Source organism: Trichoderma virens, assembly GCF_000170995.1.
Source record: "Trichoderma virens Gv29-8 chromosome Unknown TRIVIscaffold_85, whole genome shotgun sequence".
Classification (NCBI taxonomy): Eukaryota; Fungi; Ascomycota; class Sordariomycetes; order Hypocreales; family Hypocreaceae; genus Trichoderma; species Trichoderma virens.
Genome location: NW_014013664.1, coordinates 312,802 through 340,325, shown reverse-complemented (window position 1 = coordinate 340,325; position 27,524 = coordinate 312,802). Strand labels below are relative to the sequence as shown.

Below are 27,524 nucleotides of genomic sequence, written 5' to 3'. Positions count from 1 at the left end.
AAGGTACAATACAATATATTGCTCTCTCGGCATTGCCTCTTTCTCCTCTCTGCTCATTGCCCATTGCCGCTTCAACCGCCAATGTCTTAACAGCTGTACGAAGAAACAGGTGCGCTTGTGATGTGTATGCACGTCACTGGCTGGCTATGTCTATGCTTGCATAAGGCACTGCACACAGAGTACCTGAGGGAGCATGTAAGATGCTAATGGTGCCTACCTCCTAAGGCATGTGTAAGTTGAAGGATCGAAACATTGATGAAATAATGTGAGAAATGAGAAATGAGAAATACATCGCCCCCAACATGGAAAGCCATCAAGATTATACAGAGGACAGCACAGCAAGGGCACGGCACTCAGAAGCAACATCGATGGCTGAATCTCGGTCGATTGTCATATTCAAGGGGGCCGGGCCAGGCTTACTCGCCCGTCTCCATTCCCACACCACCAGATGGAATGCTGACCATGTCGCCTTTGCGGAGCTCAAGCCGAGCCCTTTACGGAGTACAGTCAAGTATCAATAGGAAGGGAAGCTCATCGGGCATGCGACTCACTGGCGCAGCCAAAGTACATACAGCACGTACTTGTACATACAGCACACGCAGCAGTGGCCTCATCTGACCACTGCGTCCTGCGTCTATGGCGGCCGAGGTTGCACATGTACATGTGCCTAAAGGCCATTGCTGAAGATTTGGTTTTGGCTTAGGTTCATGTTGGAGTTGGCCGTTTCGAGTAGCACCCATCCTTACTACATGTAGTCTTACATGTATGTAGACGAGACACGACGCTGCAGCTCGGAGTAAATCCTTCAGCAAGAGGGGTCGATGCACACTATTTTATTACCTATTAGATGCCATGCCATATCCCTGGCCTGACAAATCCCCATCGTCCATCTGCTACAAGACCAGCAAGCCGGTGGCACCACGTACATGGAGCTCAGTTTCTCCATTCCAACGTGGCCTCGTTTCACTTGGGCATTCAATCCTGGCACGAGGAAAAAATAGAGCTACTCGCCGCTAGATATCCAGCATCAGCATCGGCACCGGCACCAATGACCCCCGTCAGACCCATCTTGGCCTAAAAAAAAGTATCCGTTTGACAGGGGTCCTTCTTTATCCCAACTTGTTTCATATTCATGTCCACTCGGTCACAGAAACCATGCTCCATAAGAGATTTAATTTTCTTCTTTTTCCCACAACGTTACTTGTGGCGCTCGTGCAAAGACCCTAGGATCTAAAAATCCATTTTGAACTACGTCATTTATCCACCTACCAATCCAGACGGGTCTTGAGTTGTGTTGCTGCATTGACCCGTTGGGCATTAATCTGAAGTTGAATGAGTGGGTTAATGGATAGAGTTGGCGTGTAATGCGTTGGCCACGATTTTGCGTCAGGACAGCTTCATCTTGTGCTCGAGAGGTGGCGTGATCCATATGATTTCCATGGGGAAAAGCCACAAGTGATGCCCAGCTATGCCTGTATATGGAGTAGAGTGTACTCCGTAGAAAGCTCAAGTATTGGATGCTCAATGACGGCAGCTGTCCTCACTTCCGCGCCCATCTTCAATTAACTAAATTACCAATGCTTTTTTGTCTTCGTCAACTATGCCAGACATGTATCGTACTCTATATAATTATATGCCGCGCTTGATAACCATCACAGCGACCAGATGTCTCGTCCTGCAATGCGTAACTCTATAGCCATCTGCAAATCTGTCTACATCTGTGGTAGATCATTCTGCAATAATACCCTCAGGTAGTATTGCCTTGAAAAGAAAAACAAATGGAAGAGAAAAAGAAAAAGAAAAAGAAAAAAGAAAAAAAGAAAAACCAGAAACGTCTCCTCTTTTTTAATACCCCTCCTTAACTCTAAGTAGTATGTGATATTGGACACAGCATCTAGTGGCCCATTTGAGTAAGAAGAGGAATCAACATGCCCACGACAGTGGCTAATGTGTCTCGCATCTGAGGACCCTTGGACTTTCGCTGGTGGGCCGAGTTTCCATCTGAGTAGCCGTTCACCCCAGAGCTGTGGTCGTGGCTGTGGACGCTGCCGTCTTCTTGCATAGCATGCATGGCGACATAGCTACCCACAATTAGCTGACCGTTTTTCGGAATTGAATCAACAAAACTTACAGAAATGTTCCTCCCGAGAACAGCAGCAACATGCCCGTCCACCACTGCCCAGAATATCCCTTCAAGTGGTCGCCGCCAAGCAGCGTAATCATGAGCCATGTCGTCAAGGCGCCGACAGGAGCAGCCAGACTAAAAATGACCAGATGACCTCGAGCTGCCCGCTTTGACAGACCTTGCTTCAGCAAAACTGACGTTAGGCCAAACGCCGCGGGGGCCTTGTGGATCATGATGGCAATGAAAATGACAAAGCCCAGCCGCATGTTGGACGACGTTGCAGATGCGCCCATGGCAATGCCGTCGGCTGCGGCATGGATCACGAGTCCGGTGGTTGTCGCCAAACTACGAGCTCTTCGAGGGGTTGGCGTCAGGGAAGTCAAGAAGCCGTCTGCCTCCTCGTCAATGGATGCCGTATCGCCTCCTCCAAGATCGTCTAGGCTCATGTGGCGAGTTTCCGGCGTAGACCGCAGGCTCTCTGTGGCATGCCTGGGAAGTCTGTCGATAAGGAACATGAGGATGAAGCCAGAAATCATGGAGAGGCCGATCTCCAGCGTTGGCACTTCGTGAGTGTGCGCGTGCTCTGTGCCGTCACCACCATCTTCGTGTTCCTTGTGTTCATCGTGTTCTGGGGCAGGCTCGGGTGACTCCTCTGGTATGTCCTCGTCGTTTTGTCGTTTTGTAGCTCTGTAACTCTCCGTAACTTCGATTCGTGGGGAAATGCTGGCTAAGTCATCGTGGATCGTGGATCGGATTACTGTCGTCCGTACAACTGGAAAGGCCTCGATGATTTCTCGTGGCTCAACGCCGAGGGTCCAAGGCGATCTTCGCACTAAACTCCGCGCTTTGTGAAGGTGCGAGGCTTCTGCGGGCGATACTGCAGTTTCAATGCCCTCGGGTATGATGACTATAAGAGAGGTACCGACAAGCACTCCGACGCCAATGCTTGATATTAATCGAAGTTGTGATTGTGAAAGTGTCATCGACAAAGGTAAGGCTCCGGCTAAAAATGAACTGTTCCACGAGGTTATGCATCAGCCATGTGTCTCGGTATCATCGTAATCGTTGGATCGAGGTGCCGCATACGCCACTGCCATGACAATCTACACCGGCCAGAGTCAGCACGTCACGCTACTTGGAATCGACTGAGCAGACTTACGCATAGGCCAACAAGCAAGAGTAGGCCGCCCATGGTGAATAGCGAGTCGGCGCAAACCGTAGGAATAGGGGGGGGTTGCTGTTACTGCAGGCTCATCTGCGCGGCATGGCCTCCTGGACCAGCGCTCGCCTCTCTCTGCAGACGGCGATCGGATTCAGTCGCCGGGATTCTAGAAGCAGGGCGTGGTGGATCAGGCGAGACGCGATGATGCAGAGAGGCGACGTACTCGAACTGCAGTAGCAGAGGTTGGATTTTCGGTTTGCGATTCTGTGCACAAGTTGATTGATTGGTCCATATCAGCCAATTCGTGTCCTAAAACCCCCCGTTGATCAAAGCCACAGGGGCCCCACTTCCCTTGTATCCGCTGGCTAGGGTTCTGGCGATTAGGGAGATTGCCTGGACAGGATATGCTCGTAATTGGCTTCGATTGCGACTTGAAGCTATATTCACTTGCGGGGATGTTGCAGGCAAATCAGGATTGACATTGAGTAATGGGATTCATGTGCCGTAGCTTCTTACAAATGCGCATGGCGCAGCTGAGTTGGCGTCTTTTGCAGTTGTTAGTGTTAGTGGGATGGGCTTCCAAGGAGAATAGATACATGTAGAGACTAATACATGTTCTACCGCACGTCTTTCATCAACTCAATTGGCTATTTCTTCGCATTGGGATTGATAAAAAATTGAAGAAAAATTGAAGAATAATGCATTTTACATCTTAGATAAAGAGTTTATAACTAGTTGTCAAAATTAATAGATGGTAAGAATATTCCATCACTGTTCAGGTGTAATACTGTCTCAACCCCCATCATCCTCTTTCGTTCTTCAGGCTCATATGACTCTCTCCCCACGTTGACGCATCTTGACACTTTTGTCATCATCCTCATCAATTCATTACAAACCAGAATCCTCCTAGATGATCCTTCGGTATATCCGCTGACACGTCTCTTTGACTTGAGAATCTGGCATTCTTGCTTCAATCGAGCGGCTCCACCGTTATAGACCTGAGAGATACCCCACAGAACAAAGGATGACTCTTTGGAAGCTGAGCTTAAAATTCGGCACAGCCTCGTGGTCAATGCAGATGCCCGACACTCCCCGATCGGATGCTCCCCGACTTCCAGCCTCGGCACTTGTGCCTCTTGTTTATCGGTAACTTGGCTATTTTATGAAGAAAGAATCAAATGACAGGTATTTCATTAACCACTGGTTGTCTATAAGCCACCAATGGGAATAACTCTTGATGCTCAAACAGGCCATTTGAGCGATTGCATCTCCATACCGTGAAAGCGCTAGCCATTAGCACCCTTGCCTCATGGGTTTAACTATCAAGATTACGTGCCGGTTTTCTTATTAAGGCTTGTCCTTGTGACCGCCTCTGGCGAATCTGGCTTTGACAAGTTGTTTGTTACGTTAGAATACGGGCATTGCAATAGATAACTCTAAACCGCCCAATTGCCGCTAACATCCTGCTGCTTGGTAATGCTGGCTGGTTAGCTGAATTGGGTAATTCTGCCAGCACGCTATTTTCTGAATATCCGATTCACCGTCAACTTGAAAGGCAACACTAATTCATCCTATCCAGCGAGTGATCCGATTGGATCCAGACGAAAACCCACCCCCGCTATCGGCCATTGTATTAATACGAGCAGAGTCCCTGGAACAACAATCATTCCATCACTCAATCTCTGGGATAGCATCTCTTGGCTACAGTTCAAATCTAGCTACGCCATTTGTTGCTGCCCATCCAGCATGGCAACATCTACCGTCACCGAGACTCTTCACACAACAGAAGAGATTCCGCTTAGCGTTTTCCCACCAAAAGCAGTCTTGAAAGGCAGCAATGACTCTGAGAAACCGTTTGTAGATGCGCCGATTCTCGAGCCGGCCATCGCAAGTGATGATTCTACAGCTCCTGAAGACGCCTTTGAGGCCAAGGTGAAGTGGAACTCGCCGCCTATCAACAAGTATCGTGTCCTTTGTACTTTTTGGTCCTTTTTCGTTCTGGGCATGAATGATGGCTCCTATGGTGTAAGTCTGGCGGACCTGAGTCGCCAAGTATGTTGTCGAACTCATATACTAACTACTCTTGCAGGCTTTGGTCCCTCAGGTATGACTTTCGCTGTCGGGCTCTTACAATACATGATGGATAATATTAACAAGATTCCTAGCTGGAGGAGTATTACCATTTAACCTACACAGTCGTCTCGCTCATCTTTCTTTCCCCGTTCGCTGGCTACACCTTGGCCGCATTGGTCAACAGCGCGATACATATTCGTCTAGGCCAACGTGGCGTGAGCATGATAGCGCCGCTATTTCGTCTCGTCCCCTATCTTGTCATAACCTTTCATCCACCGTACCCAGTCCTCGTTGTGATGTACATCTTGGTTGGTTTCGGCAATGGAGTTGTAGACGCAGCCTGGAGCGCCTGGATCGGCAACATGGCCAACTCGCACGAAATCTCTGGCGTCTTGCAGGCCTGTTACGCTCTGGGGGCGACGGTAGCTCCCCTGATTACTACCGCCATCAGCTCGCATGGTCGCGGCGGTTGGTGGACGTTTTACTACATCATGGTATGAAGCTCTATGCCAAGTGATTCTATGTGGAGATATATCTTACCGTGGTATTTTGCAGGTTAGTGTCTCGGCACTTGAGCTTGGCACCAGCACAACCACGTTCTGGACGCAGACAGGTGCAGTATACTTGAGTGAAAACCCACACCAAAAGGCCGGCGAGGCTGCCACGTCGGGACGAACACGAGAGGCGCTGAAGAACAACCTGACCTGGTTCTTTTCTCTCTTTATCTTCTTGTATGTTGGTACCGAGGTCTCTATTGGCGGTTGGATCGTCGTTTTCATGACCAAAGTTCGCAACGCTACTCCGTTCGCTGGCAGTGCCACAGCAACAGGATTCTGGGGCGGCATGACTGTTGGGCGTCTTGTGCTGGGCTTCGTCACCTCCCGACTCGGTGGCTTTCGGGCTATGCTTCTGTACCTTGGACTGGCCATTGCCATAGAGCTAGTATTTTGGCTCGTCCCGAATATGGTTGTGACTGCTGTTGCATCTGCGTTGCTGGGCATGATTTTGGGTACGTTTCTCTGGCGATTATACGTTGATACATACACTGACTTTACAATAGGACCCATCTACCCTACGGCAGTGGTGCTCATGACCAAGGTGCTGCCGCGCTCTCTTCATATCAGTGCTATTGGATTTGCAACAGCCATTGGAGGTTCTGGCTCAGCCGCCTTGCCATTCGCAGTCGGTGCCATCGCACAAGCAAAGGGTGTCAAGACACTACAGCCCATCGTCCTTGCATCGTGTGTCGTGATGCTGATTGTTTGGCTGTTCCTGCAGCAGCATCGGCCAAAGGATAAGGAGGAGGGCTTCAGCATGGCCGTGTTCAAGCGGATGGGCGAGCGGGTGCAAAAGTTGTTTAAATAAGTCAACCTCCGTTTGGAGACTGCAAAGGACATGTTTACTGGCAAATGGCATCGTAAATCTGGTTACAGATACTATAGAATTTTGTTGTCAGGTATGGTATGCCTCTCGTTAATGGGAGAGGTTTTTGGTTGAAGTGTGATGACTTGGCAGTATTGGAATACGTGGTGTATTTGGAGAAAGGATGTTGCTCTATTAAATTTTTCTTCTCATATTTCCTTTCTATTAAATGATTTACATTTTATCAATTAACAATAACTCGATTTTACGCATAAAACCTCCCTGATGCCCTTGCTTTGCTTTCTTTTAGTGGAAATGCAGTGCACATTAACTCTACAGATACGGCGTATAACAAGATCGGAGTGGATGGCTTGTACCCCACACGCCCGCTTCCCCCCCTGGCCTGGGGCTGGCGGTGCCTGGCAGGTACCTAAGCTTGCTGGCCCGGCGTTTTCCCTTTCCAACCTTGACAGAACAACATCTGAAGCAGCACTGCTTTGGCCAGTGTCAACAATGGCGCTTCAATCATGAACCATGAGCCACCGTCTCCCAAGAGGCGGCATATTCTCTCCTCCATCAACCCGGATCAGTCGTCGGAGAGTCACCAGAGAGAAAGGACACGGATCTCTTCATCAAATGACGTCAAGCCAACACCCGATGACGGTGACGATGCGAACATGGATACAACAAAGCCTAGGCGATCGCGGCTGAAGCTCAAGGGCGAGAGACGTCGTCGCCGCTCTCGTAGCAACGAGCATGACTCTGAATCTGGTCGCCATCGGCATCATCACCATCGGCATCGCCGGCGACGACACCGCTCTCCCACGCCACCGAATCCTCATGAACCTCCGCCTCTTGATCCAGACGCCGCCTTCCGAGAATCACTCTTTGATGCCATGGCTGATGACGAAGGCGCCGCGTATTGGGAGGGTGTCTATGGCCAGCCCATTCACGTATACTCTGACGAAAAGGTCGGACCGGCAGGCGAGCTCGAAAAAATGACAGAGGAGGAATACGCGGCCTATGTCCGGCAAAAGATGTGGGAGAAGACCAACGCTGGCCTCCTAGAGGAGAGGGAACGGCGTGCAGAAGAGCGCAAGAAGAGAAAGGAAGAGGAGCGGCAGAACCAAAAGCTACATGAGGAAATGGACCGCAGCCGACGCCGAGCAGAAGAACGACGTCTCAGACGGCGTTGGGTCGATGGATGGGACGCGTATACGCAGGCCTGGTCCGCTTGGGATGGGACTTTGGGCACACTCGCTTGGCCAGTGCTAAGTGGACAGCGAAAGGATGTCAACGAAGAGGCTGTTCGCGAGTTCTTCATTCACGGCATAGGCTTGGAGGACATTGGAGAGAAGGAGTTTGCTGCGAAGCTGAAAGACGAGCGAGTGCGATGGCATCCCGACAAAATACAGCAAAAACTCGGCGTGCAGAGCGGCAGCGATGTTATCAAAGACGTAACCGCCATTTTCCAAGTTGTTGATAGGCTTTGGGGACAAACAACGAAGAAGCCTTGAGGCATGCCATTCTCAAGCAGACATGCTCCTCGGGAGCCGCTCATCTTTGAGGCGAATAGCGACGCTCTCAAAACATCAAACAAGGCCGTGTGGCTCAATGGCAGAGCGTCTGACTACGATTAGTATATCAGGAGGTTGCAGGTTCGACCCCTGTCTCGGTCAAGCAATTTTTTTTTACACTTTTGCTAAAATGTCATTCGTCTGGCGCTATTGCGGCCAAGTGGATTAAGCACATGTTGCTTTTTAAATGGTAGCACAAGTCACAGTATCGGGCTATTAGTGGGCATTCAAGGTGAATGAAGAAATGACTGTGCAGTAAATTCACCGACTGATGCAGCCTCAGACCGTTATTCATAAAGACTCATCGCAACAAGGAGCTGAGATAATACAATCAGCTAGAAAAAGAAAAGAGAAAAAAGAAATGCAAAAAGAAATGCTCCATCAACAAAGGTGTGCCATGTGTGCTTTCGCGAATTTAGGGGTATTCCGTCGTCCATCCTTTCCCATGTATTCCATTCCCGTGCCTTCCAAATACACGTACACTCTAGTATTCCCACCGTTCTTGTCCTTTTCGGCAGACCTGACTCGTGGCATCATTAAATGACCAGCATTCACTGCCTTACATGTTGGCAAGAACCGCAGCTCCGCCGATCAGCGCGCCCATGGCAATATAGGCAGTCTGGACGGGGGCAGCATCCTTGGAATTGGCGGACGCAGCAGCGGCAGCCTCGCTGGTTTTGCTGGCGAGGGAGGCGCTGAGCTTGGACATTTCAGAGCTGACTGACGAGGCAGCTTCGCCAGTGGCAGTGGCGGCAAGGCTGCTGAGGGAGCTGAACTTGGGGCCGGCCTCGGAGGTCAGGCTGGCGATGACCTTGGAGGGCTCATCGGAGAAGATGGAGTGGATGGCGCTGGCGGCTGCACTGCCCTTAGAGAGACCGACATCGACGTTGGACTTGATCTTGCTGGCGAAGGACGAGGCCTCGCTCTCTTTTCCCTCGGCCCAGGTGGAGATTTCGCCGGCCTTTCCTGTGAGCCAGGTAGAAACGCCGTCGAGGAAGTCACCCAGATCGGGGGCGGGAGAAGGGGCAGGAGAGGGAGCCGGGTTAGCCTGGAGATTTTTGTCAGTTTTTGCTGCTTCTCAATAATGTTTACACGTGTTGGGCTTCGTTGAATGTGAGAGAACGGGGGCATGAGAATGTCCTGATTCCGAGGGGGATGAATAGAGAGAGAGATGAGTGAGTCCAGTCATACCTGAACAAGGGCGGCAACAGCGAGGATGGCAAAGCTGGAGAACTTCATTGTGGATGTGTAAAGAAAGTTGATGCTTTGGTGTGGCTAATGTTTCGATAGGTGATATTCGGGATTTGTAGGAGATAGATTAAAAAGATGGATATCAAAAGGCGATCTGGCTAGCAGGAATGTGGACAATGTGGAGAGAAAGAAAGTTCAAAACGACGGCGGGAAGGCTTGGAGGTTTTATACAGGTGCAACCGGCTGGGAGTGTACGAGTACGACTTTGACAGCCCTTGGTAACTTGTGAGACAAACAAACGAAAAAAAACTGCCTGGGCTGCCTCACTGGGGGGGATGTAACACAGCACAGTGAGTGGCTCAGATTTGGATGTACTTGGTAGCTTGTGTGGCCATCACCAACACCCAACAGGGCTTGGAGGAGTGGAGAGTCTGAGGGCAGCTAAAAGTAGGGGGAGGAAGAAGATGAGACATGGGAATTTGGTGGATCCGGGATGCGACATGATGTACTCGTAGGCCTTGGTTTGGGCCGCGGTAGCAGCAAGCAGCTTATTTTTGTTAGGGCTATACATAGAAGCGATCGGGCCTCGATTCTGGTCGCTTTTTTTTTTTTTTTTCTATTTCTACTGTCCTTTTAAGTTTTAAGCGAGCGAGATGGAAGAATTTTGTAGCTGGCAGGGCTGGGGATCCTACGAGGGGCTTGCGATTGGCGATGGAGAGCTGGGCTGGTGCTTCATGTGAGCGAGATGCAGTGCTGGCCAAACGCCAAGTCATACGGAGGGGGGTTTTAGCAGTACGAGTAGATGCTCATTGAAATGCTGGATGAGATACGGATGCTTGTACAAGCATGGCGCAAGAACCAGAGCGTGCTCTGTGCAGTTCCCGCATGGGCAAATCATATTGTATGCGACTAAGAGGAAATAAGGTCTGGTGCAACAAGGGGCGATGTCACCATCTGGAGGCAGATCCCTGTCGGTACAGTAATATCTGGCAAGTCTGGGTAGGTACATGTACGCATCGTGCAAGTACCGCGCCAAGATGCTTGGGGCGAGACAAGGCGAAAGAGCCAAGTTGGAGAGCCAAGCCGGATCAAGGCAGAGGGGAGGCTGTCGACGAGTACTGTTTTGCACCAGCCACCGCCACCGGCAGAAGTATGTAGTTCTTGATCAAGTAATACCTGTACTGCGAGGGAGCTGAGCTGCAAGCTCGAGAAATGCTACCCAACACCTTAGTACTCCGTACGCTATTGAGATGATTTAATTTACATGGATATTAATTTATTTTTACTACTGTTGCTTGTTGCTTGTTGCTCGTTATGCCACACACACCCACTTCCCCTCGTTAGACGCAGCAGCAAAGCGCCGTGTGCCAGCTCAGCAGCCGCCGGGCGGCTGGGCGGCTTTTGATGTCTCGGAAGTTTTGCGTGTCTGGTATGATTTGAAGTCGGTCGTACCGAGGGGCTGGTTGGTTGGACGGGTTCTAGGCTTGCTTCCCGGCGGGAGAGGATTTCAGCAGGATTTTTTCTTCTTGTTATTCTTCTTTTTAGAATGTTACAGAGTAGCTGGAGGTGCTGGAAGAGGGCAGGTTTGTGTGCATGGCCCGCGCTTAGTAGTCTGTTTCTTTTTGGGTGTTGATTATCGTGAATGTTTGTGTTGGTTGTTGTGTTTGCTAGTCTCCCGTTTCAGAGCTGCTGCTCAGCCACACTCCATATACACGTAACAATTCCTTTGCTTCTTTTCTTCTGTTTGAAGTGAAGACATTTAAAAAAGGCTGGTTTAGAGTTCAAAAGGCGCATTTGATGTCTGATTACGTCACAGATGGGCTTTTATCGCGACAATGCTGCAAAAATCGCAGTGCGGATCAGATTCATGTGGATCGTCCAGCTCGCGCCCCTGTAATAATAACCCAGCTAATACAGCAGCAGGGATTGGCTGCAGCGCCTGTAAGCCCGAAATGGTCAACTTTTGACGTTTGTTAGGACCGTCTTCATAATGAATGATGCCTGCCATGGCGATGATGACATTGATTCTGGAGGGAAAAGGGGGGTCCATGAAGCAATGAGTGGCTAATTCATGCCGGAAGCACAAAGCAAGTACCCAAAAGGCAGCAGCATCATCAATGTCTCATACCCGCGCACTTACATGATGAATGGTGGCCAGGCATTCTTGTGCCACGACACGGCATCCGGAACTGAGACATTTGCCTCTGAACCAAGAAAAAAAAAATCAAATAATGCCGCGTCTTCGCACACCCTCGCACGGGACGCAGGATTGTTGCATCCCTTGTGGCCGCTGTATTCCGTAGAATTCCACGAGGCTCTCCGTTTGTGTAGGTGGTCGATATAGGTACAGGTATGCAATTATTCATTTCCCATTGATTAATACAGTACCTCTGATACTAGTTTAGGCAGAATATCTCAATGTCTAGCATGGTACTGCGCATTTAACTCTTGCGTCTTGGCTGTGTCGATCAAACGGCGCTCATCTAATCTCAATACACTAAAACGACATTCCCTCTCCCTCGTTGCATCACCTTCCTCTTTTCCATAGGTACGTTGTAACAGTACCCTGGCACCTGGGTAAGCTGCTCAAGTTACAACATTAGTGAACATCATCATCATCATCAATCGCCCTCTGAAAATCAGTTCCTCCATCAATCCAAGACCCGGCATCTGACCTCCTTCGATCGACACCAAAGCCCCTGTCGTACGTAATACCGGTACCTGCGCTGAATGTACCTCTGAAAAAGCTTCCAAGTTCCGGCCTGCCTAAGAAATGCTCCGCTGCGGGCCAAGGAACCCACCTCGCTGCGGCTACTCGAGTTTATACATGCCGCCATCGTGAGCTTGGCAAATCTCAGCCACGACTCGTCATTGTGCTACGCAGAAAAACATAATACGAAACAGCTTGAACGTGTGTACAATTCGCCTCGCATACTCGTATGACTCGTTACACAAAATTTCCACTTATATACACAATGCGTGCAGCAACAAGAAGAAAAATAAGACGCTACCGCTAGTTAGCCATTGGCCGCGTACTCGCACATCTCTCTGCGGCCGTCATATTCCAAGTGCAACTCCAATCTCCAAACGCCTCCAAGCAGCACCCAATCAGACCTCCCTGTAAGGCGAGATGCCCTTTTTCAGCTCTGCCACGATCTCGGCAGCCTCGTCAGCTCCCCGAGCCTCGAAATCGTAGCGTTTGCTCTCCGTGGCTTTGTAAACGACGAGCTATTTTTGGCATGTCAGTGGTTAGCCAACAGATCTGAACGAGAGCGATCCAAACGAGAGCGAGGCTGAGCCCGCCACTCAACTGCTCCACACTCTGCGGGGAGCCGCTGTGAAAGAGAAAAAGAAAATTAAAGAAAATTGTCAGTAGCTCACCTTGACGTTGGTGGGATGCTTCCGAGGCACCTTGCATCCTATCACGTTGCTGAAATGCACCGTTGTCGTCTTACCTCCGCCTTCCTGGACGGCCTTGCCCCCGGATGCCGGCACGATGTGGATGTACTCGCCGTCAATCACCAACACCCTTTCACTCATTCCCACGATCCGCATAGGCTGTTTGCGCCAGACCGTGTACCTCTTGTAGTTGGCACTGGGAAGCTCGTCTGGTTGGATGACCTCACGTGCCAACGGATGCGAGCCAGTGATGTAGCCCTTCTTGTGGCCCTTTCGCGGCGGCGGCCCGTCCAGCACCGGCATCACCTTGGGTGACGAGGTCCCTGGCGAGCCCGTTATGGCTAGCGGACCGTCTGTTGCAAACCGACGTCTGTAGAGCTCTAGATCCGTCACATTTCCAATCGAGGACACCGGCCGATCCAGCATGACGAGTGCTCCAGATCCCGGCATCTTCAATACGTGGTTGGCCTTGTCGAGATGTCTCTTGCGGCATACCTGATCCAGCACTTCAGCAAAGTAAGTGTCAGTGGTGATGTCAAGTGTCACCATCTGGCCTGCCGCCACATCGGATGACATGATGTAGATCCGTAGCAACTTCTGCTGGCCCCGCATCGCGTTTGACACAGTGGTGCGCGTTTGAGGGGCATCTGCCAAGAGTGCGTTTGGCCGGTAAGCCGTCGTGGTGATCGGATTCGGTCGGGGATGAACAGACGGCGGAGATGACATGCCACTGGCATTGATACCGGCGTTTGCGGTTTCATTTTCATTTCCCACGGGAGTGCCCTCTTCCGGAATGCTATCTTGAGAGGGCTGCGCTTCCTCTTCCTCGTCTTCCTGAGGTGTTAATTTCTGATTGGCCTCATACTCTGATTCCGTAGCGGCCACAATAGCAAACTCGTCGTAAACCTTTGAGTTGGATCGCATTCGTCCGCCGCCCCTCATGTGGGCGTTATTGACGGTAGTGGCAGTTGTCAGAGGTTTTGTCCGGACAAACGGCGAGAAGTCGTCGTCCACATCGCCGCCTTCTTCCACCATTCTGAGATTATACCAGTTGATGTTGCGCTTTTTAGGAGCAATGGGAGGCTCTCTCTTCTCTTCGTTGTACTTGTATAGCCCCAACCCTATCAAGTCGGCTATGGTGACGGCCCTCTCTACCCCCTGACCATTTTGCACTCTAGGCCGGATAAGCACTTCCAGAAACTTGTTTGGTGTCTTGGAGAATGCGGCGTAGATGCGGATAGTCATGGCCCCTTGCGTTCCCTCTCCATTTAGGTGAGCAAACTTCTGAAAGGGCACGCTTGACTTGTACCGCTTGGCCTTGATTGCCACAGAGAGCAGACTTTGAGGTTGAACGACGCTGAGGGGTCGAATGGTGCTCATCGGTCGTGGAGGCGGCAATGCTTTGAAAACTGATGGAGGAGCGGCCGCCTGTGAGACTCGAATCGTAGACTGCCTGGTAAAATTCCTCGGCGGTGTGCCCACCACTTGCCGAGTAGGGGATGCATTGATGGGGTTGTTCTCCACGACATCCAGAATCGAAGCCTCGTCAATGCTCGCAACGTATTCTCCCGAGATATCCGAGCCCTCATCCGAGTCATCGTCGTCCTCATCCTCTTCGCGGGGCAAAGAAGAGTCACCAAACTGCACACCTGGCGAAGGTTCTTCGTTGATCTTATCTTGCATCCTCATTGCCCTGGTGGCCGCTCGCGCTGCCTCCCTGTGTCTGTACGCGACCGGCACGTCGAACTCATTTTCAGAGGACACTTCACTGCTAGTCACCGTATCTCGTCGTGGCCGCCCGGGCAAGATGTTGAGGGATGACTGGGAGCCCCGCCTGGGGGCTCGAGGAGAAGTGTTCATAGGTTGAAGATGCGAGGCCTGACCAGGCGAGGATCCCGCGCGGTGTCTTACGGGCATCTTGGCAAACTTTATCTGCTGCGCCGCCCGGTGTTCAGATTCGTCCTCACTCTCGTCGCTAAAGTCGCTACTGTCGTCCTCCTCCATCTGCTCGCGGCGCCTGCGCCTCTTGGTTGCTGCTCCAGGGCCCATGGTGTCAGCGCCTCCGCCCGTAAGCAAACCGCCATCTTCGAAGCCATCTTCCAGCGTCAGACCAGCTTGTCGTGGTGCCTGGAAATACTCTGACGCGATGGCCGTAGGGATCGGAGGAGAATGGGTGCGTTTGACATGCGATGAGTTCGGCCGCCAGCCAGCTGACTTGAATGGCACGGTGTTGATGCTGCTGTCGTTGACGCTGATGAGTCGCTCGCCTACGCCATCGGCGATTTCGTTGAGGTACCCGGTGCGGAGCTGGTAGGTAACAAGCCTAAAGAGGAGCATCTGGTTAGCCATGCGCATCACAATGGCCAACGAGCCATGTCCATTGTCTCTTGGGATCTACCAACTCACTCTTCCAGCTGGATGAGAGACATGGTGAAGGATGGTGGTTGAAGCAAGCTAGAGAGCGGTGGGAGCTATTTCAAGCTGATGTCGCGTCTGTAGGGTTGAGATTATTGTCTAGTCATGTGCCATTGAGCGCTCACATGTTTGCCCAGCACAAGCCGGGCTTGGTGGCAGAGCAAAGGACGATGGGGAGACGTTGCTGGGAGAGGTCGAGGGATTGAAGCTTATCGTGGGGTAGGATTATCAGGGACCCCTGCTTTAGCGCCTGAAGCACTTCACATGCGCTAAAGCGAATGAGTGTATCCACTGCACGTCACTTCGTCGAGGCTCAAGTTAGTTTTCTGCTTCTACAACTCTCGACAGCCCGACTTGCGATCGCCTCTTCACAACCACACAACTTGCCCACTCATTGCAATCTTCCCAACAGCAGAATGGGTCTTGTCGACTATTCCGAATCCGAATCGGAGGCCGAAGTCGACGCGCCGAAGCCCGCCGTCAAGGCTGCAGCTCCAAAGAAACCTGCGTTCCAAAAAGTTGTCGATCGATCAAACCCGGGCAAAATCATCGTCAATCTTCCCCAGGCCGCCTCTTCCAACGGCGCAAGCGCACCAGATAGCGATGGGCCGCCAGCGAAACGTGCGCGCACGGGCGGCGGTGGCGGTCTCTTTTCTGGCTTCAACTCGTTTCTCCCGCCACCAAAGAACGCGGCAAAGGCGACGCTGAGCAAACCCTCAGGCAGCCAAGCTCGCCCCAGCATCAATCTCAAAACCAGCGCCGAAAAGGGCTTCAGCCGTGATGAAGAACCTTTGAGCAGTTCCAGCAACGCAGATGCCGCACCTGGAGGATTGAGCTTGCCGCCCCCTAAACGACCTGCCGAACCGTCGATACCGGATACAATGAAGCCTGCCGAAGAAGTCAAGCTCGTAGGGAAGCCATTGATGTTTAAGCCCCTCTCTGTTGCTCGAAATACAAAAAAGAAGCCCATAAAAAGCACGGCGGCTCAGGCTCCTGCAGCATCAGCGTCAAAATCACTAGCCTCAGCCCAAGTCGCAACATCGGCTATCAGCACAGCACCAGAGCCGGTTGCAGCTCCCGCGCCGCCTCTGAAAAAGACATCACTATTCTCACTGCATGTGGAGGAACCGTCAGCTGCAACATCATCATCAGCGGAAAAGGGGGCTTACGAACCGCTCTTCGAAACTGGAGAATCCGCGAATCCATATTCTGTCAACGGACCAGACGCTTATTCCCAGCAAATGTACAGTGGCCAGATGGCTGCAACCGTAGCGCCATCGTCATCAGATACGAGAACAGAGTCTCTGGATAGCATTGCCAATGACTTGAATCTTTCTGCCGCAGCGAGACGAGAATTGTTTGGAAGGGGAGGTCAAAACCAGACAGCGCAGAAACTCATCAACTTCAATATGGATCAGGAATATCAACACAATGAAGAGCTCAGAGCTGCTGGCGAACAGCAAACGCACAATCCCGTCCGCGCCATAGCTAGTGGTAAGCACAGTCTCCAACAGTTGGTACGGAATGTGTCCAACCAACGGGAGGCCTTGGAAGAGAGCTTTGCGAAAGGCAGAAGCAACCGGAAAGAAGCTTCAAGCCGCTACGGCTGGTGATGAGTTTAACAACATTTACGATTTGGAGACGTCAGACTTGTTTAGCGACATGAAATCATTGATGTGTATTTTCCTCCCTATGTGTGCGAATTACATCGCCAAATACCCTCCCCCGAAATGAAAACGCCGATTCACCGCGCTTGCCCAAACGAAAGTAGAACTATAGTATATAACATGAGATTTTTGAAGAGAAGATTTAAAACACGTTCATATGCCACGTCAACTGATACGGTAACCCCCTGACAAAAAGTATCAGAAGGTTTCAACCGCAGCTGTTTTACCTATGTTCAGCCCGTTGCCTCCCATGAGGAACCCCCATTCTCCGCGCGTCACTGGGGATATGTCGTCGTATACGTGGGGCGTCATGGGTCCTATGGCTGGTGAATGGACTTGCAGTTCCTTGTTGATGTCCGGGCTGAGCATTTGATCGATTGTAAACCGGCTGTTCCACATAGTGGCCGTAGATCGATCAACAGGTCTTGCTGTGTAGACTTCGTCATCAGAATCGTTGCCCTTTTCTGCCCTGTCTTCTTCGTCTGAGGATTCGGGTTTGGACGAGAAGTCGGTCTGCAACTTCAGCGAGGGCCCGATCCTGCGAGGTGTCGGCGGCCGGGAGAGTTTGACGGCCATCATGGCGACATTGACGATACCCTCGTCGAGTATTGTGCTCGAGGGGCTGAGGCTACCATCTTCCCAGTCGTCGACAAATCTGTTCTTAGGCGGAAGATGGAGCACGAAGGGCTTGGGTGGGCGGTCCAGGGGCATGCCGGAGATGCCACCGACAAGTTCCGGGCCGCCATACGCTCGCCGATACATGCGGTCGAGGTCTGTGATGGCTGCGTTGCTGACGCTAAGCCAGTCGTAGGACCGGAGGAGGTCTGCTCTGGTGACCTTGCGGCCATTGCTGGCCAGGACGTAGCGACGCAGCTCGTCGACGGCGTCTTCGAGGCGTAAGGCCGACGACGTCTTGGAATAGCTGGACAGGGCGCTCTTGAGGCTATAGAGGCGGTCGAGAGTTAGGAGGGTTAAGCCATCTGATGAGAAGACGACTTCGTTTTGGACGACGGAGCTGTGGAAGAGTTGGGTGGTGAGATCGCGGGTGCTGGGGCTTGTGAAGGGGACAAGCCATCCGCTCCTGGAGACGAAGCTTTTGTCAATACACTTTCTCTCTTCTCTTCTACGTTTCACTCTCTTTCTATTCTCGAATAACATGGAGAACTGAACTGGGGAGCATATCTTGCGCTTACCCGACGCCAAACTTGTTCCCCGCCTTAATGAGGGTGCTCTTCAGAATCTTCTCTGTTCGCGGAGACACATCGCCTGAATGGAAGCATCGAAGCCCCGTGCAATTGGGTGTCGGTGGCCCGCTGCTGTCGGTGGTCGTCAATGACGATGTCGTGGACGGTGTCATCGGTGGTGGCGACAAGGGCGTAGTGGGAGAAAGCGGCCATCGGAACCTAGGACTAGGGGATGGCTCGCTGATGGGATACGAAATGGGCGGTACGGCGCTCCTGGGGCTCGACCCAGCAACATGCTGGGAGGCTGATCGCATGAGATGCTTCAGGGCTAAGACAGGACTAGAGAATCCGAGCCGACCGCTGCCGGAGCTGCTGCCGGTGAGCAGAGGTGAGTCTGGGGTTCCGGGCGTCGAATAGGAACTCGGCGAGGGAATTGAGTTGAGCAGCTGGTAGTCCCTCTTGACGATGATGAGCGTCAGATGGACGGCCTTCTTCGCCAGCTTGCTAGAGGTGTACTCGAGCACTGGGACAAGATGAGGCGCGATGTGGTGGGAGTCGAGAACGGACGGGCCGGCCTCGAGGGGCGAGGAGATTCTGTCCTTGAGCGGCGCCATGGTCCGGATTTCATTGAAGAATCACAAAAAAAGAGTTGTGCAAAAGGAGAGTGAGAGAGAAAATCGTCGCCCCATAGATGCCTCTTCCCAGCTTCTTCGTCGTTGGTCATGCCCCCCCTCCAAGGTGAAGATTCTGGTTCGATGCTGCTGCTGCTGCCGCCGCCGTCCGGGACCGACGTCGTGGAGAGCAGAGGAGCAGAGCGGAGCCGGAGACGGACAGCCGGCACTCAAGTTATATCAAATCTTGGAACAAAGGAAAAACACTCTACTGAACAAAGACAACACAGGCAGGCCCGCAATGTCACCTGAAGAAGAGCCCCAGAAGTCAAATCAGCGGAGCCTCCCCCTGCGTCGAGTTATTTTTGACAAACGTTGTTTTTCTTTGTCCAAACCCAAAACCACACGCTAGGCCGGCCCATGCATCGAGCCCGGCGCGTAGAGGGGACACACACATGCTAGCTTTATACTATGTACGGACCAGGGCAGAAGAGTGCATGTTCACACAGGCTGCTACTGTATGGAAATGGGTGGGCATGGACATGTGGTCAGCCCTGGATCGAGAGAGTTTCCACTTACATGGACGCCATGCAGAGAGATGAAACTCGCCCCGTCTGCGGCCCCGCTGCGGGAGCTGTTGGGAACCATTCGGGAGCTTGTTCCGCTTGACGAGCGAGACAAAAACGTGTGTGTCAGTCACGTCATGATGAAGGCTGAAAGGATTTCGAGTGGGTTTCGCAAAGAGCCTCAACGTCAAAGGTCCTACCAACAGAGTCCTACAAGGCAGCAGTCGTGCAAGACAAAAACAAACACACGAGGACAAAGGAAACCCATGTCTGATTACTTTCTGCAATGTGCTCGTTTTGGCTTTCACCCCCTGTCACCGCTAAGAATCGATATGATGGTGGGGATCGGCATCTGATTCGCTGGTCGCGTACAGGCCGGCGGCTAAGCAAGGTTGGGGTTTATTTTTAAAAGGCATGCTCTGGACGGCTATTGGTCGAACGGCGTTGACGATGCGCTGGGAAACCTTGCAACCAACAATCTGCATGGCTTAGTGTGGTGTTTCCGAGGATTGATCCATCGGTGGAATGTGATGGCGATTACAAGGGGGGGTCAACACAAAGATTGCGGGTTTTTTCTAGAACTGGGATAGCTGATGTGATGCGGGAAAACGGGTGGGACAACGAGGAAACCTGGTGATGCTATTTTTAATGTTTTTCTGTGCAGAATGGAAAATGCATTGCGACCCTGTTTCGGAGTGATTGTGACGGGCTGTTGTTTCGGGCCCCCCCTTTTCCCATTTCTTCCCATGTGGGAGAGAGAGGAAGAAGCTGGATCGAGTGGGGTTTTGGCGGGGTTTTTTCTTGTTCTTGGGATTGATGTGTTGTCCCTGCATAAGGAGGAAGGCTAGATTCGATCGCTGGATTGTTGTTGGTGTGATTTGATGCGGCTGAAGGGGTAGCGCGTGATGAGGTTGGGAGAGGGTGTGAAGGTTGTGATGCTGAGTGGATTGTATTGGGAGGAGTGACGCCGTGGCTGGATATGCCGTTTCAGTTGAAGCTGATCGTCGACGAGATATTGGCTTTGGATATTTAAAGGCTGGGTGTGTTGGGGAATATCGGCATTTTTTATTGGAATCATGTTAATGGAGTATCAGATCACTGCACTGCGATGTGTGGACGAGTGTTGTTTTCAGCATCATATAAATTTAACTATGTACTCAACTATCCAACTAAAACTCGCTCCAACTAAAACTCGTATCTATCTCAAAAGAAAGGAAATCCATAGAATCCACCCAATTAGAGCATCTCGTAGGCAACCGTAGAAGCCATTTTTTAAGTTCAGTAAACTTAGTAGAGATCCTTGTGCGAAGCCTTGATCAGGTCGGCACCCTTCTCACCAACCATGTAGACCGAGTTCTGGATTCGGCAGTCGGGGATGACAGGCATGATGGAGGCGTCAATGAGACGGAGGTTCTTGACACCGTGGACCTTGAGGGCAGGGTCGACGACACCCTGCTCGATGTTCTTGGAGAGACGGGCACTGCCGCAAGGGTGGAAGGCAGTCTGGCATCGGTCGAGAACGACCCTCCTCATCTCGTCGTCGTTGTCGAGAGGCATGTCCCAGGGGTACTCGTCGACAACAAGGTCCTTGAAGCCCTCACCCTTGGTCAGGAGGTCGTAGCTGAAGCGGATACCCTCGCGCATGGCAATGATGTCGAGCTCGCTCTCGAAGAAGTTGAGGTTGATGTTGGGGTTGTCGAGGTAGTTGGCGCTGTTGAGAGTAACCTCACCAGGCTTGGAGATGGGTCGCACCAGGTCGACGACGACGGTGGTGTGAGCACCGACCTTGGGGATGGGGTAGTGCCACTGGAAGGCGCTGCCGAAGATGGAGACGAAGTCCAGTTCGAAATGGGGCTGGCCATCAGGGCAGAGAGGGTCCTTGCCACCGTTGTCGGCGACAGCCTTGCTGTAGATGGGGTCCTTGGCAAGATACTTGTCAATTCGGGGGAAGCCGACCATCTCGAGGAAGCCAGAGCCAACAGGACCAGAGTGGTCCTTGTCGTAGGCGGCGTGGGCCTGGGCATTGGCCTCGTTCTTGCGGAGGATGGTGTTGTCCATGCCAAACTCGTCCTTGACGCGGAGGACGAATGGCACAGCCGGGTGGTCAATCAGGTTCTGACCAACGTGGCGGGAGTCGACAATGCACTCAATGTTGTGCTTGGCCAGCTCTCGGGCGGGGCCGATACCACTGAGCATGAGAAGCTGGGGGCTTCCGTAGACACCCTGAGACAGGATAACTTCGCGGTCGGCGTAGAAGCTGAGCTCCTTGCCGTCAGCTCCAACAACAGTGACACCCCTGCAAGTGCGGTCGGCATAGTCGATGAGGAGCTTCTTGGAGTGCACCTCGGTAAGGACAGTGATGTTGGGCTTGTTCTTCAGGAAGAGGAAGCTGCCGTTGCGCTGGCCCTTGTAGATGGTATCGGCGCAGTGGTACAGACCAATCATCTCACCATCGTAGATGTTCTCGGTCAGGGGCTCGCCCATGGAAGTCCAGGCCTTGGTGAGGGCATCGCGGAAAGGAGCCATCTCAGGGAGCAGCTCGGCGTGGGAGACGTTGATGGGGCCGCCAGTGCCGATCTTGGCAAGCTCAGGGTCGTAGAGGCCCTCGTCATCGTGGTAGGTGACACTCTTTCGCAGATAGGGGACAAGGGGATCCCAGGTCCACTCCTCTCCACCATACTCAGCCCACATGTCAAAGGTAGGCTTGCATCCGGGGATCCAAGTGAAGTAGTTGAGAGAAGAGCTACCACCAAGGATCTTGCCACGGGTGTTGGGCTTCTCGATACGCTCGTAGTCGTCGCGCTTGACGATGGTGGTCTTGTAGGCCCAGTCATGCTTGCTGCCACGGAGGTTCATGGCGTTGGAGGGAGTCATGACCTCCTTCAGCTGGTCGGGGTTGGCAACACCGGCCTCGACGATGAGGATGCGGACATTGGGGTTCTCAGCGAGACGTCCAGCAACAGTGTTACCGGCAGTGCCGCCACCGACGACGATGAAGTCGAAGCGGTCTCCAGAGTTGATGGGGGCAGTGGAAGGCATGGTGAAGTTGTTTGATTGAATTGGTGGATTGAAGATATGGGGTTAGTTGGTTGTTGTGTGGGGTAGTTTGATGCTGTCGGTTGATTGTTGTTGTTTTTTTAGTAGATGAATTGATGTGTTGGGGTTGTGATGCTGATGCTGATGCTGATTGTTGTTTGATTGCTTTGCTTTGTTGTGTTGATTGTTGTGATGATGTTGTGAGTGGTGAATCCCAAAATGATGCCGTCCATCACCTCCATCTTATATCTTTCGTCGTGTGCATCTTGTACCATCGTCATCGTATTCATCTCGGGACCTCGGCTTCAAACTCTACCATAATTGCCTCCTGCATCTCGTACGCGAGGCTTTCGGGCGTCATGATGCAAGATCCAAGGCAGCTGAAACCCACTTGTTCTGTGCGATGATGCTGATGCTGAGCGTAAAATCGCAGAAGCCGAGCTACTCCTGTGCAGCTGCCAGGGTATAACGCAAGGCTGCTCCACAGCGAGGCTGAGGCGCCCGTTTCTCGGCATCAAGCCACAGCCAAGCGGCTTCTGCTGCGATTGGTCGATAATCTCCAATCAACGTCATCAGCTGCTATGCAGCGACTGCCATTGGTGCATAAGCCCTGCAGGCTTGCGGCGGTTCGGCGTCGTAGTCGGTGGAGCCCACGGAGATTTCTCGATGTCCAATCAGCGTCTCCCTCGCTTCCGTGACCGTGGCTGAAATAGGGGCTTCCGATTGGCTCGGAGGAGACCCCTGCGCTTTTTGTGTCGCTACCCAAGCTGCATACCGAACTCCCGAGTCAGAAGTTGCCGTCCAACCTTGAAATTTTCACGCTGGTTTATTCCCTCGTTGTCGTTTATCTGATTTTCAGCTACACAAGGCTGATGCAGCTGTAGATCGTGGCACGGATCTGCCGGCACAGTGACAGGGTTTCTAGATTGCGAAATCTCCCATGATGTCTCCCATGATGTTGTCGTAGCAAGTTAATTGGAGGGAACATGAGGGCTTCTACAACGCCCAGCTACGTAGACAATAACAAACCACCAGTCACAAGCAAAATCGAAATCTTTCGCTATGCTGTCATTGGATACTAGAATTTTTTGGCAGGCATCGGTACCGAGTGGGGGACCGTTAGAACCGTTAGACGATTGCCCGGAACCCCACTCATACGGCCGAGACGGTTCGGATGGAACTCGGTGTCGGGAATCGGGAGTGAGCGTCATTCCAAGGCTGAGCGAGACTTTGCGTATGCTATGAGACAGAAGACAGTGTATAGGTTGCAACATGTTAGATTAAATGAGAAGCTTGAACAGTGTCGGTGTGAGTCAAAAAACTGGGACAAGGAGGACGAAAGGAAACCGGAAGATAGAATCAACTATATCAGTCATTCATCCCCGGGACTCATTGCCACATCAATCAACCTCTATCACTATCATCATCTTCCATCTTGATTCTTGGTCTATCACCACCATAATCTCATATCCAATCAACATGTCTTCATTTTACACCGGTGCCGAGGGTATGTCTCTGACTTCCCATTCCACCCAATAGCATCAATACTTTACCGTTTCAACTAACACGACCTCCTTTCAGGTTGCCCGTACCCTACTCCTGCCACTAGCGTGCAAGTGCGCAATGGCTCAGGCGGAGGCCTCGTGCTGCTTCAAGATACCCAGCTGATTGAGACGCTGGCTCACTTTAACCGTGAAAGAATCCCCGAACGGTAAATACATCAGCGAAGAGTCTTAGCTTTTTTAGAGCACATTGGGACTAACATTATGCTTCTTCTTAGTGTTGTTCACGCCAAAGCTGCTGGGTAAGCTTTTCTCGCTTATGACTTATACGCAACCTTTCTACAGCAGTATTAACAAAACATCAGTGCTTACGGTGAATTCGAATGTACACATGACTGCACCGACATCACCTCTGCCAGCTTCCTCAACACAGTTGGAAAGAAATCAGACGTGCTTCTCCGTATTTCAACCGTCGGCCCTGAGCGAGGCTCTGCCGACACTTGCCGAGATGTCCACGGCTGGGGCATGAAGATTTACACTGACGAAGGAAACCAAGACTTTGTCTGCAACAACATTGTAAGCTATTGGAGTGGTGGCGAATAGTTTTGATTTAGTTGCTAACAGATCCAATAGCCCGTCTTCTTCGTCCGTGACCCCATCAAGTTCCCTTCGCTTAACCGTTCCCACAAGCGCCACCCTCAAACAAACTTGGCCGACTCGGATATGGTATGTCACTATCTCAGCTAGTTTTCAAAAGTCAAGTGATTTACTAACATTAATTGCCTAGTTCTGGGAGTAAGTACCCATACAAAGCAAAGCAACGTCACATGTAAAAGTCTAGAAGAATCATCCATCTAACACGATGCTCCTTACAGCTTCCACCTTGGCAACCCTGAAGGTATCCACGCTCTTATGCACCTCTTCAACGACCGAGGCACCCCCGCTTCTCTGCGCAATATCAACGCCTACAGCGGTCACACATACAAGTTCACTAAGGAGGTAAGGTCGCTTCAACTCTAGAATAGACCCATCAATACATACTAATGCGAGCTTTCGAATCCACAGGACGGCAGCTTCAAGTACATCAAGCTCCACCTCAAGGCTCAGGATGGCGTCAAGAACTTCACTGCCGAGGCTGCCACAAAGATTGCTGGTGAAAATCCCGACTTCCACACCCAGGACCTCTTCGAGGCTATTGAGCAGGGCAACTTCCCCAAGTGGGACGTCTTCGTGCAGGTTATGGACCCCAAGGAGGCTGAGACCTACAAGTGGAACATCTTCGACATGACCAAGGTGTGGCCTCACAAGGACTTCCCTCTGCGCCAGATTGGTCGCCTGACGCTCAACCGTAACGTGAGTTTGCTTCTTTCCCCACCATTGATTTTGAAAAGAAAGTGTTCTGATCTAGACCGCTTAGCCCCAAAACTACTTTACCGATATCGAGCAGGCCGCCTTTTCGCCATCCACTATGGTTCCCGGCATTGCCCCATCTGCTGATCCCAGTATGTTACAAACATGATTGGTTCTTTCAAGTCAAATGATATCACTTGCTGACCAGACACGCCTTAAACAGTCCTGCAAGCTCGTATGTTTGCCTATCCCGACGCTGCCCGATACCGTCTCGGCGTCAACTACCAGCAGCTCCCCACCAACCGCAGCAAGGCCCCCGTTTACGCTCCCTTCCAGCGTGATGGCTTCATGAACTTCACGGATAACTACGGCGCTGACCCTAACTACCTCAACTCCTCGCTCAAGCCCACGACGTTCAAGGCCGCCGGAAAGGTCAGCACCACTATCACCGAGCACGAGAAGTGGGTTGGCGAAGTCAGCAGCTTCACTAGCCAGATCGGCCCAGAGGACTTTGAACAGGCGACTGCACTGTGGCACGTCCTCGGCCAACAAGAGGGCCACCAGGAGCGATTCGTTAACAACTTGGCGGGTCATTTGTCTGGAGCCAAGAATGCAACGATCCGAAGCAGGGTCTATGGTGAGTTGACGAAATACCTCCACTTGTGATGAGATTTTAGTGCTAATGATTGCATCAATAGAATACTTCTCATATGTTGACAAGGATCTTGCAGCTCGCCTCCGACAGGTTACTGAGGCCAAGGTTGCTGCATAAATTGTTGAAGATTTATACAACCTATGATTGATTCATGGATAGGATAGCCTGAGATACCTTTGGCGGATGTAGTTACTCTTTATACAAAATAAAGCAGCATGGAGCATAATTCAAAAGTCTTTCCGGGTGGCAAGTGTAACACTGATTCAAATAGAGAACCTTCTCTGTTTAAGGAAAACCAGATTCTATGAAGTATCTCCCTCATACACTTCCTGAATTGACATATCGGTCCAATTGGCATTCATTGAGATTCGCTCTGTTCCGTTCACCAAGCTCAACGTTTTTGAGTCTCCGATACAAAGTTCTAATCTTCTCTTGACAGCTCCCAATCCGCATTGCCCTAACCTAATTGTGGATCTGGGAGTAGTAGCATAGGACTATGATCGCGTTTGCGGCCGCGAAAATTACAACAGCTCGTCAGGGGTAGGTATAAATCCACATGACGTAGCTTTAATGTATCAAATACGTAAGACAAAGCCTTGCGGAGCTCAGGAGACTCAGGCTCGGACCTACAGCATGCTTAAGGATACGAAAAACCCATAAATAAGGAGAACACTGCTTCTTCTTCGCAACTGCCTCCTCTTGAGCTGCTCGAGTGTTTCATACATGGCCAATAGATCACGGGTGAGACTGTCGTATGAGATTCTAAGGCGCGATTCTTCTCTTGTCTCGTTTGTAGCATCTGGTTCTCGTATGGCTAGTGACAACACTTTAGCATCTCTACACGCGCTGGTTGGTTGCTCTTCGGCATCAGCACCTGTGGAGGGACCCGCATCGGCCAGGTCATTTATCTCACAGAAATGCCTAGATTGTTCGTCGGGCACCCCTTGTAAGCAGTCTAGATACTTGTTTATGTATCTGTCCGCGGAGCGACGGCGGACTTCGAAATCACCCCACAGCCAGCGGCCGATTTCATCATCACTGTAGTTCGGCGATAGGATTTCTTACGACCGTAGCATGGCAAGAACCCCTCGGGGAGCACACTGGTAACGTCGGCAGTTTGCTTGTGCTGTCCAAGCAGAAGCATCTTCTTGTTGAATGTCGCTGGGTCACTAGCCCACATTATGTCGCACCTCGGTAAGAAATACGAAGACAGCATCCAAGGAACACAATCAGCATCCAAGGAACACAATCCAAGGAACTAAGAAGTCAGGTAGAATAGATGTGCGCTAGATTCATAAACGTGTTCCAACAATTGTGGTCGATTCCCTGGAGCCAGTCTCACTAGGGAGGGAGAAATTCGTGACGTTCTTCCAACAAGAGAGATAACACAATGATTGGACTGTGTGACAAACATTATGGCTGCCACGTCACTGCGGGGATGGATATGGTGGGTGACTGAATGGAATAATTGGAAGAGATTTATGGTTATTGATGCATGTAGACACGTTCTTGCGATATGATTGCACGGAAATCAGGCTGATCTGGGCCACCACAGTTGGGCAGCGCTGAATCTGACAATATATTTAAGCACTTTTCAAGTACTTGGCTTCTTCTAGTATCTGATACTATCGCTACCCTCTTCTAGTATC

General features: G+C 51.4%; 10 protein-coding genes across 10 annotated transcripts; 4 read left to right on the top strand and 6 right to left on the bottom strand.

Annotated features, from left to right (window-relative positions):
• Window positions 1-1,894: 1,894 nt before the first annotated feature.
• On the bottom strand, window positions 1,895-3,222 carry TRIVIDRAFT_193860 (uncharacterized protein; the record flags this gene model as incomplete). The annotated part of the gene is made up of 4 exons (XM_014097486.1): window positions 1,895-2,081; window positions 2,132-2,687; window positions 2,721-3,139; window positions 3,212-3,222. The coding sequence occupies 4 exons, from the start codon at window positions 3,220-3,222 to the stop codon at window positions 1,895-1,897; spliced, it is 1,173 nt and encodes a 390-aa protein (XP_013952961.1).
• A 1,811-nt stretch (window positions 3,223-5,033) lies between these two features.
• Window positions 5,034-6,725, top strand: TRIVIDRAFT_43717 (uncharacterized protein; the record flags this gene model as incomplete). Its single annotated transcript, XM_014097485.1, has 4 exons — window positions 5,034-5,312; window positions 5,453-5,854; window positions 5,916-6,369; window positions 6,421-6,725. The coding sequence occupies 4 exons, from the start codon at window positions 5,034-5,036 to the stop codon at window positions 6,723-6,725; spliced, it is 1,440 nt and encodes a 479-aa protein (XP_013952960.1).
• Window positions 6,726-7,249: 524 nt separating this feature from the next.
• TRIVIDRAFT_129668 (uncharacterized protein) lies at window positions 7,250-8,215 on the top strand (the record flags this gene model as incomplete). Its single annotated transcript, XM_014097484.1, has 2 exons — window positions 7,250-7,466; window positions 7,587-8,215. Coding segments are annotated over 2 exons (846 nt in total), but the record flags the coding sequence as incomplete, so codon positions are not given.
• Window positions 8,216-8,858: 643 nt separating this feature from the next.
• On the bottom strand, window positions 8,859-9,538 carry TRIVIDRAFT_204174 (uncharacterized protein; the record flags this gene model as incomplete). The annotated part of the gene is made up of 2 exons (XM_014097483.1): window positions 8,859-9,347; window positions 9,491-9,538. The coding sequence occupies 2 exons, from the start codon at window positions 9,536-9,538 to the stop codon at window positions 8,859-8,861; spliced, it is 537 nt and encodes a 178-aa protein (XP_013952958.1).
• A 3,060-nt stretch (window positions 9,539-12,598) lies between these two features.
• TRIVIDRAFT_57618 (stress activated mitogen activated protein kinase interacting protein) lies at window positions 12,599-15,318 on the bottom strand (the record flags this gene model as incomplete). The annotated part of the gene is made up of 3 exons (XM_014097482.1): window positions 12,599-12,718; window positions 12,872-15,212; window positions 15,296-15,318. The coding sequence occupies 3 exons, from the start codon at window positions 15,316-15,318 to the stop codon at window positions 12,599-12,601; spliced, it is 2,484 nt and encodes an 827-aa protein (XP_013952957.1).
• Window positions 15,319-15,720: 402 nt separating this feature from the next.
• Window positions 15,721-16,917, top strand: TRIVIDRAFT_117955 (uncharacterized protein; the record flags this gene model as incomplete). The annotated part of the gene is made up of 2 exons (XM_014097481.2): window positions 15,721-16,310; window positions 16,356-16,917. 2 exons carry the CDS (start codon window positions 15,721-15,723, stop codon window positions 16,915-16,917), a joined length of 1,152 nt encoding a protein of 383 aa, XP_013952956.1.
• Window positions 16,918-16,968: 51 nt separating this feature from the next.
• TRIVIDRAFT_213799 (uncharacterized protein) lies at window positions 16,969-19,414 on the bottom strand (the record flags this gene model as incomplete). The annotated part of the gene is made up of 3 exons (XM_014097480.1): window positions 16,969-18,052; window positions 18,165-18,754; window positions 19,346-19,414. The coding sequence occupies 3 exons, from the start codon at window positions 19,412-19,414 to the stop codon at window positions 17,170-17,172; spliced, it is 1,542 nt and encodes a 513-aa protein (XP_013952955.1).
• A 1,045-nt stretch (window positions 19,415-20,459) lies between these two features.
• Window positions 20,460-22,558, bottom strand: TRIVIDRAFT_88883 (uncharacterized protein; the record flags this gene model as incomplete). Its single annotated transcript, XM_014097479.1, has 1 exon — window positions 20,460-22,558. One exon carries the CDS (start codon window positions 22,369-22,371, stop codon window positions 20,620-20,622), a length of 1,752 nt encoding a protein of 583 aa, XP_013952954.1.
• A 1,251-nt stretch (window positions 22,559-23,809) lies between these two features.
• On the top strand, window positions 23,810-26,099 carry TRIVIDRAFT_88881 (uncharacterized protein; the record flags this gene model as incomplete). The annotated part of the gene is made up of 11 exons (XM_014097478.1): window positions 23,810-23,875; window positions 23,950-24,079; window positions 24,149-24,172; window positions 24,236-24,446; window positions 24,504-24,596; window positions 24,658-24,665; window positions 24,746-24,869; window positions 24,936-25,223; window positions 25,288-25,372; window positions 25,444-25,857; window positions 25,919-26,099. The coding sequence occupies 11 exons, from the start codon at window positions 23,848-23,850 to the stop codon at window positions 25,990-25,992; spliced, it is 1,479 nt and encodes a 492-aa protein (XP_013952953.1).
• A 402-nt stretch (window positions 26,100-26,501) lies between these two features.
• TRIVIDRAFT_66788 (uncharacterized protein) lies at window positions 26,502-27,055 on the bottom strand (the record flags this gene model as incomplete). Its single annotated transcript, XM_014097477.1, has 2 exons — window positions 26,502-26,830; window positions 26,941-27,055. 2 exons carry the CDS (start codon window positions 27,053-27,055, stop codon window positions 26,502-26,504), a joined length of 444 nt encoding a protein of 147 aa, XP_013952952.1.
• Window positions 27,056-27,524: the final 469 nt, after the last annotated feature.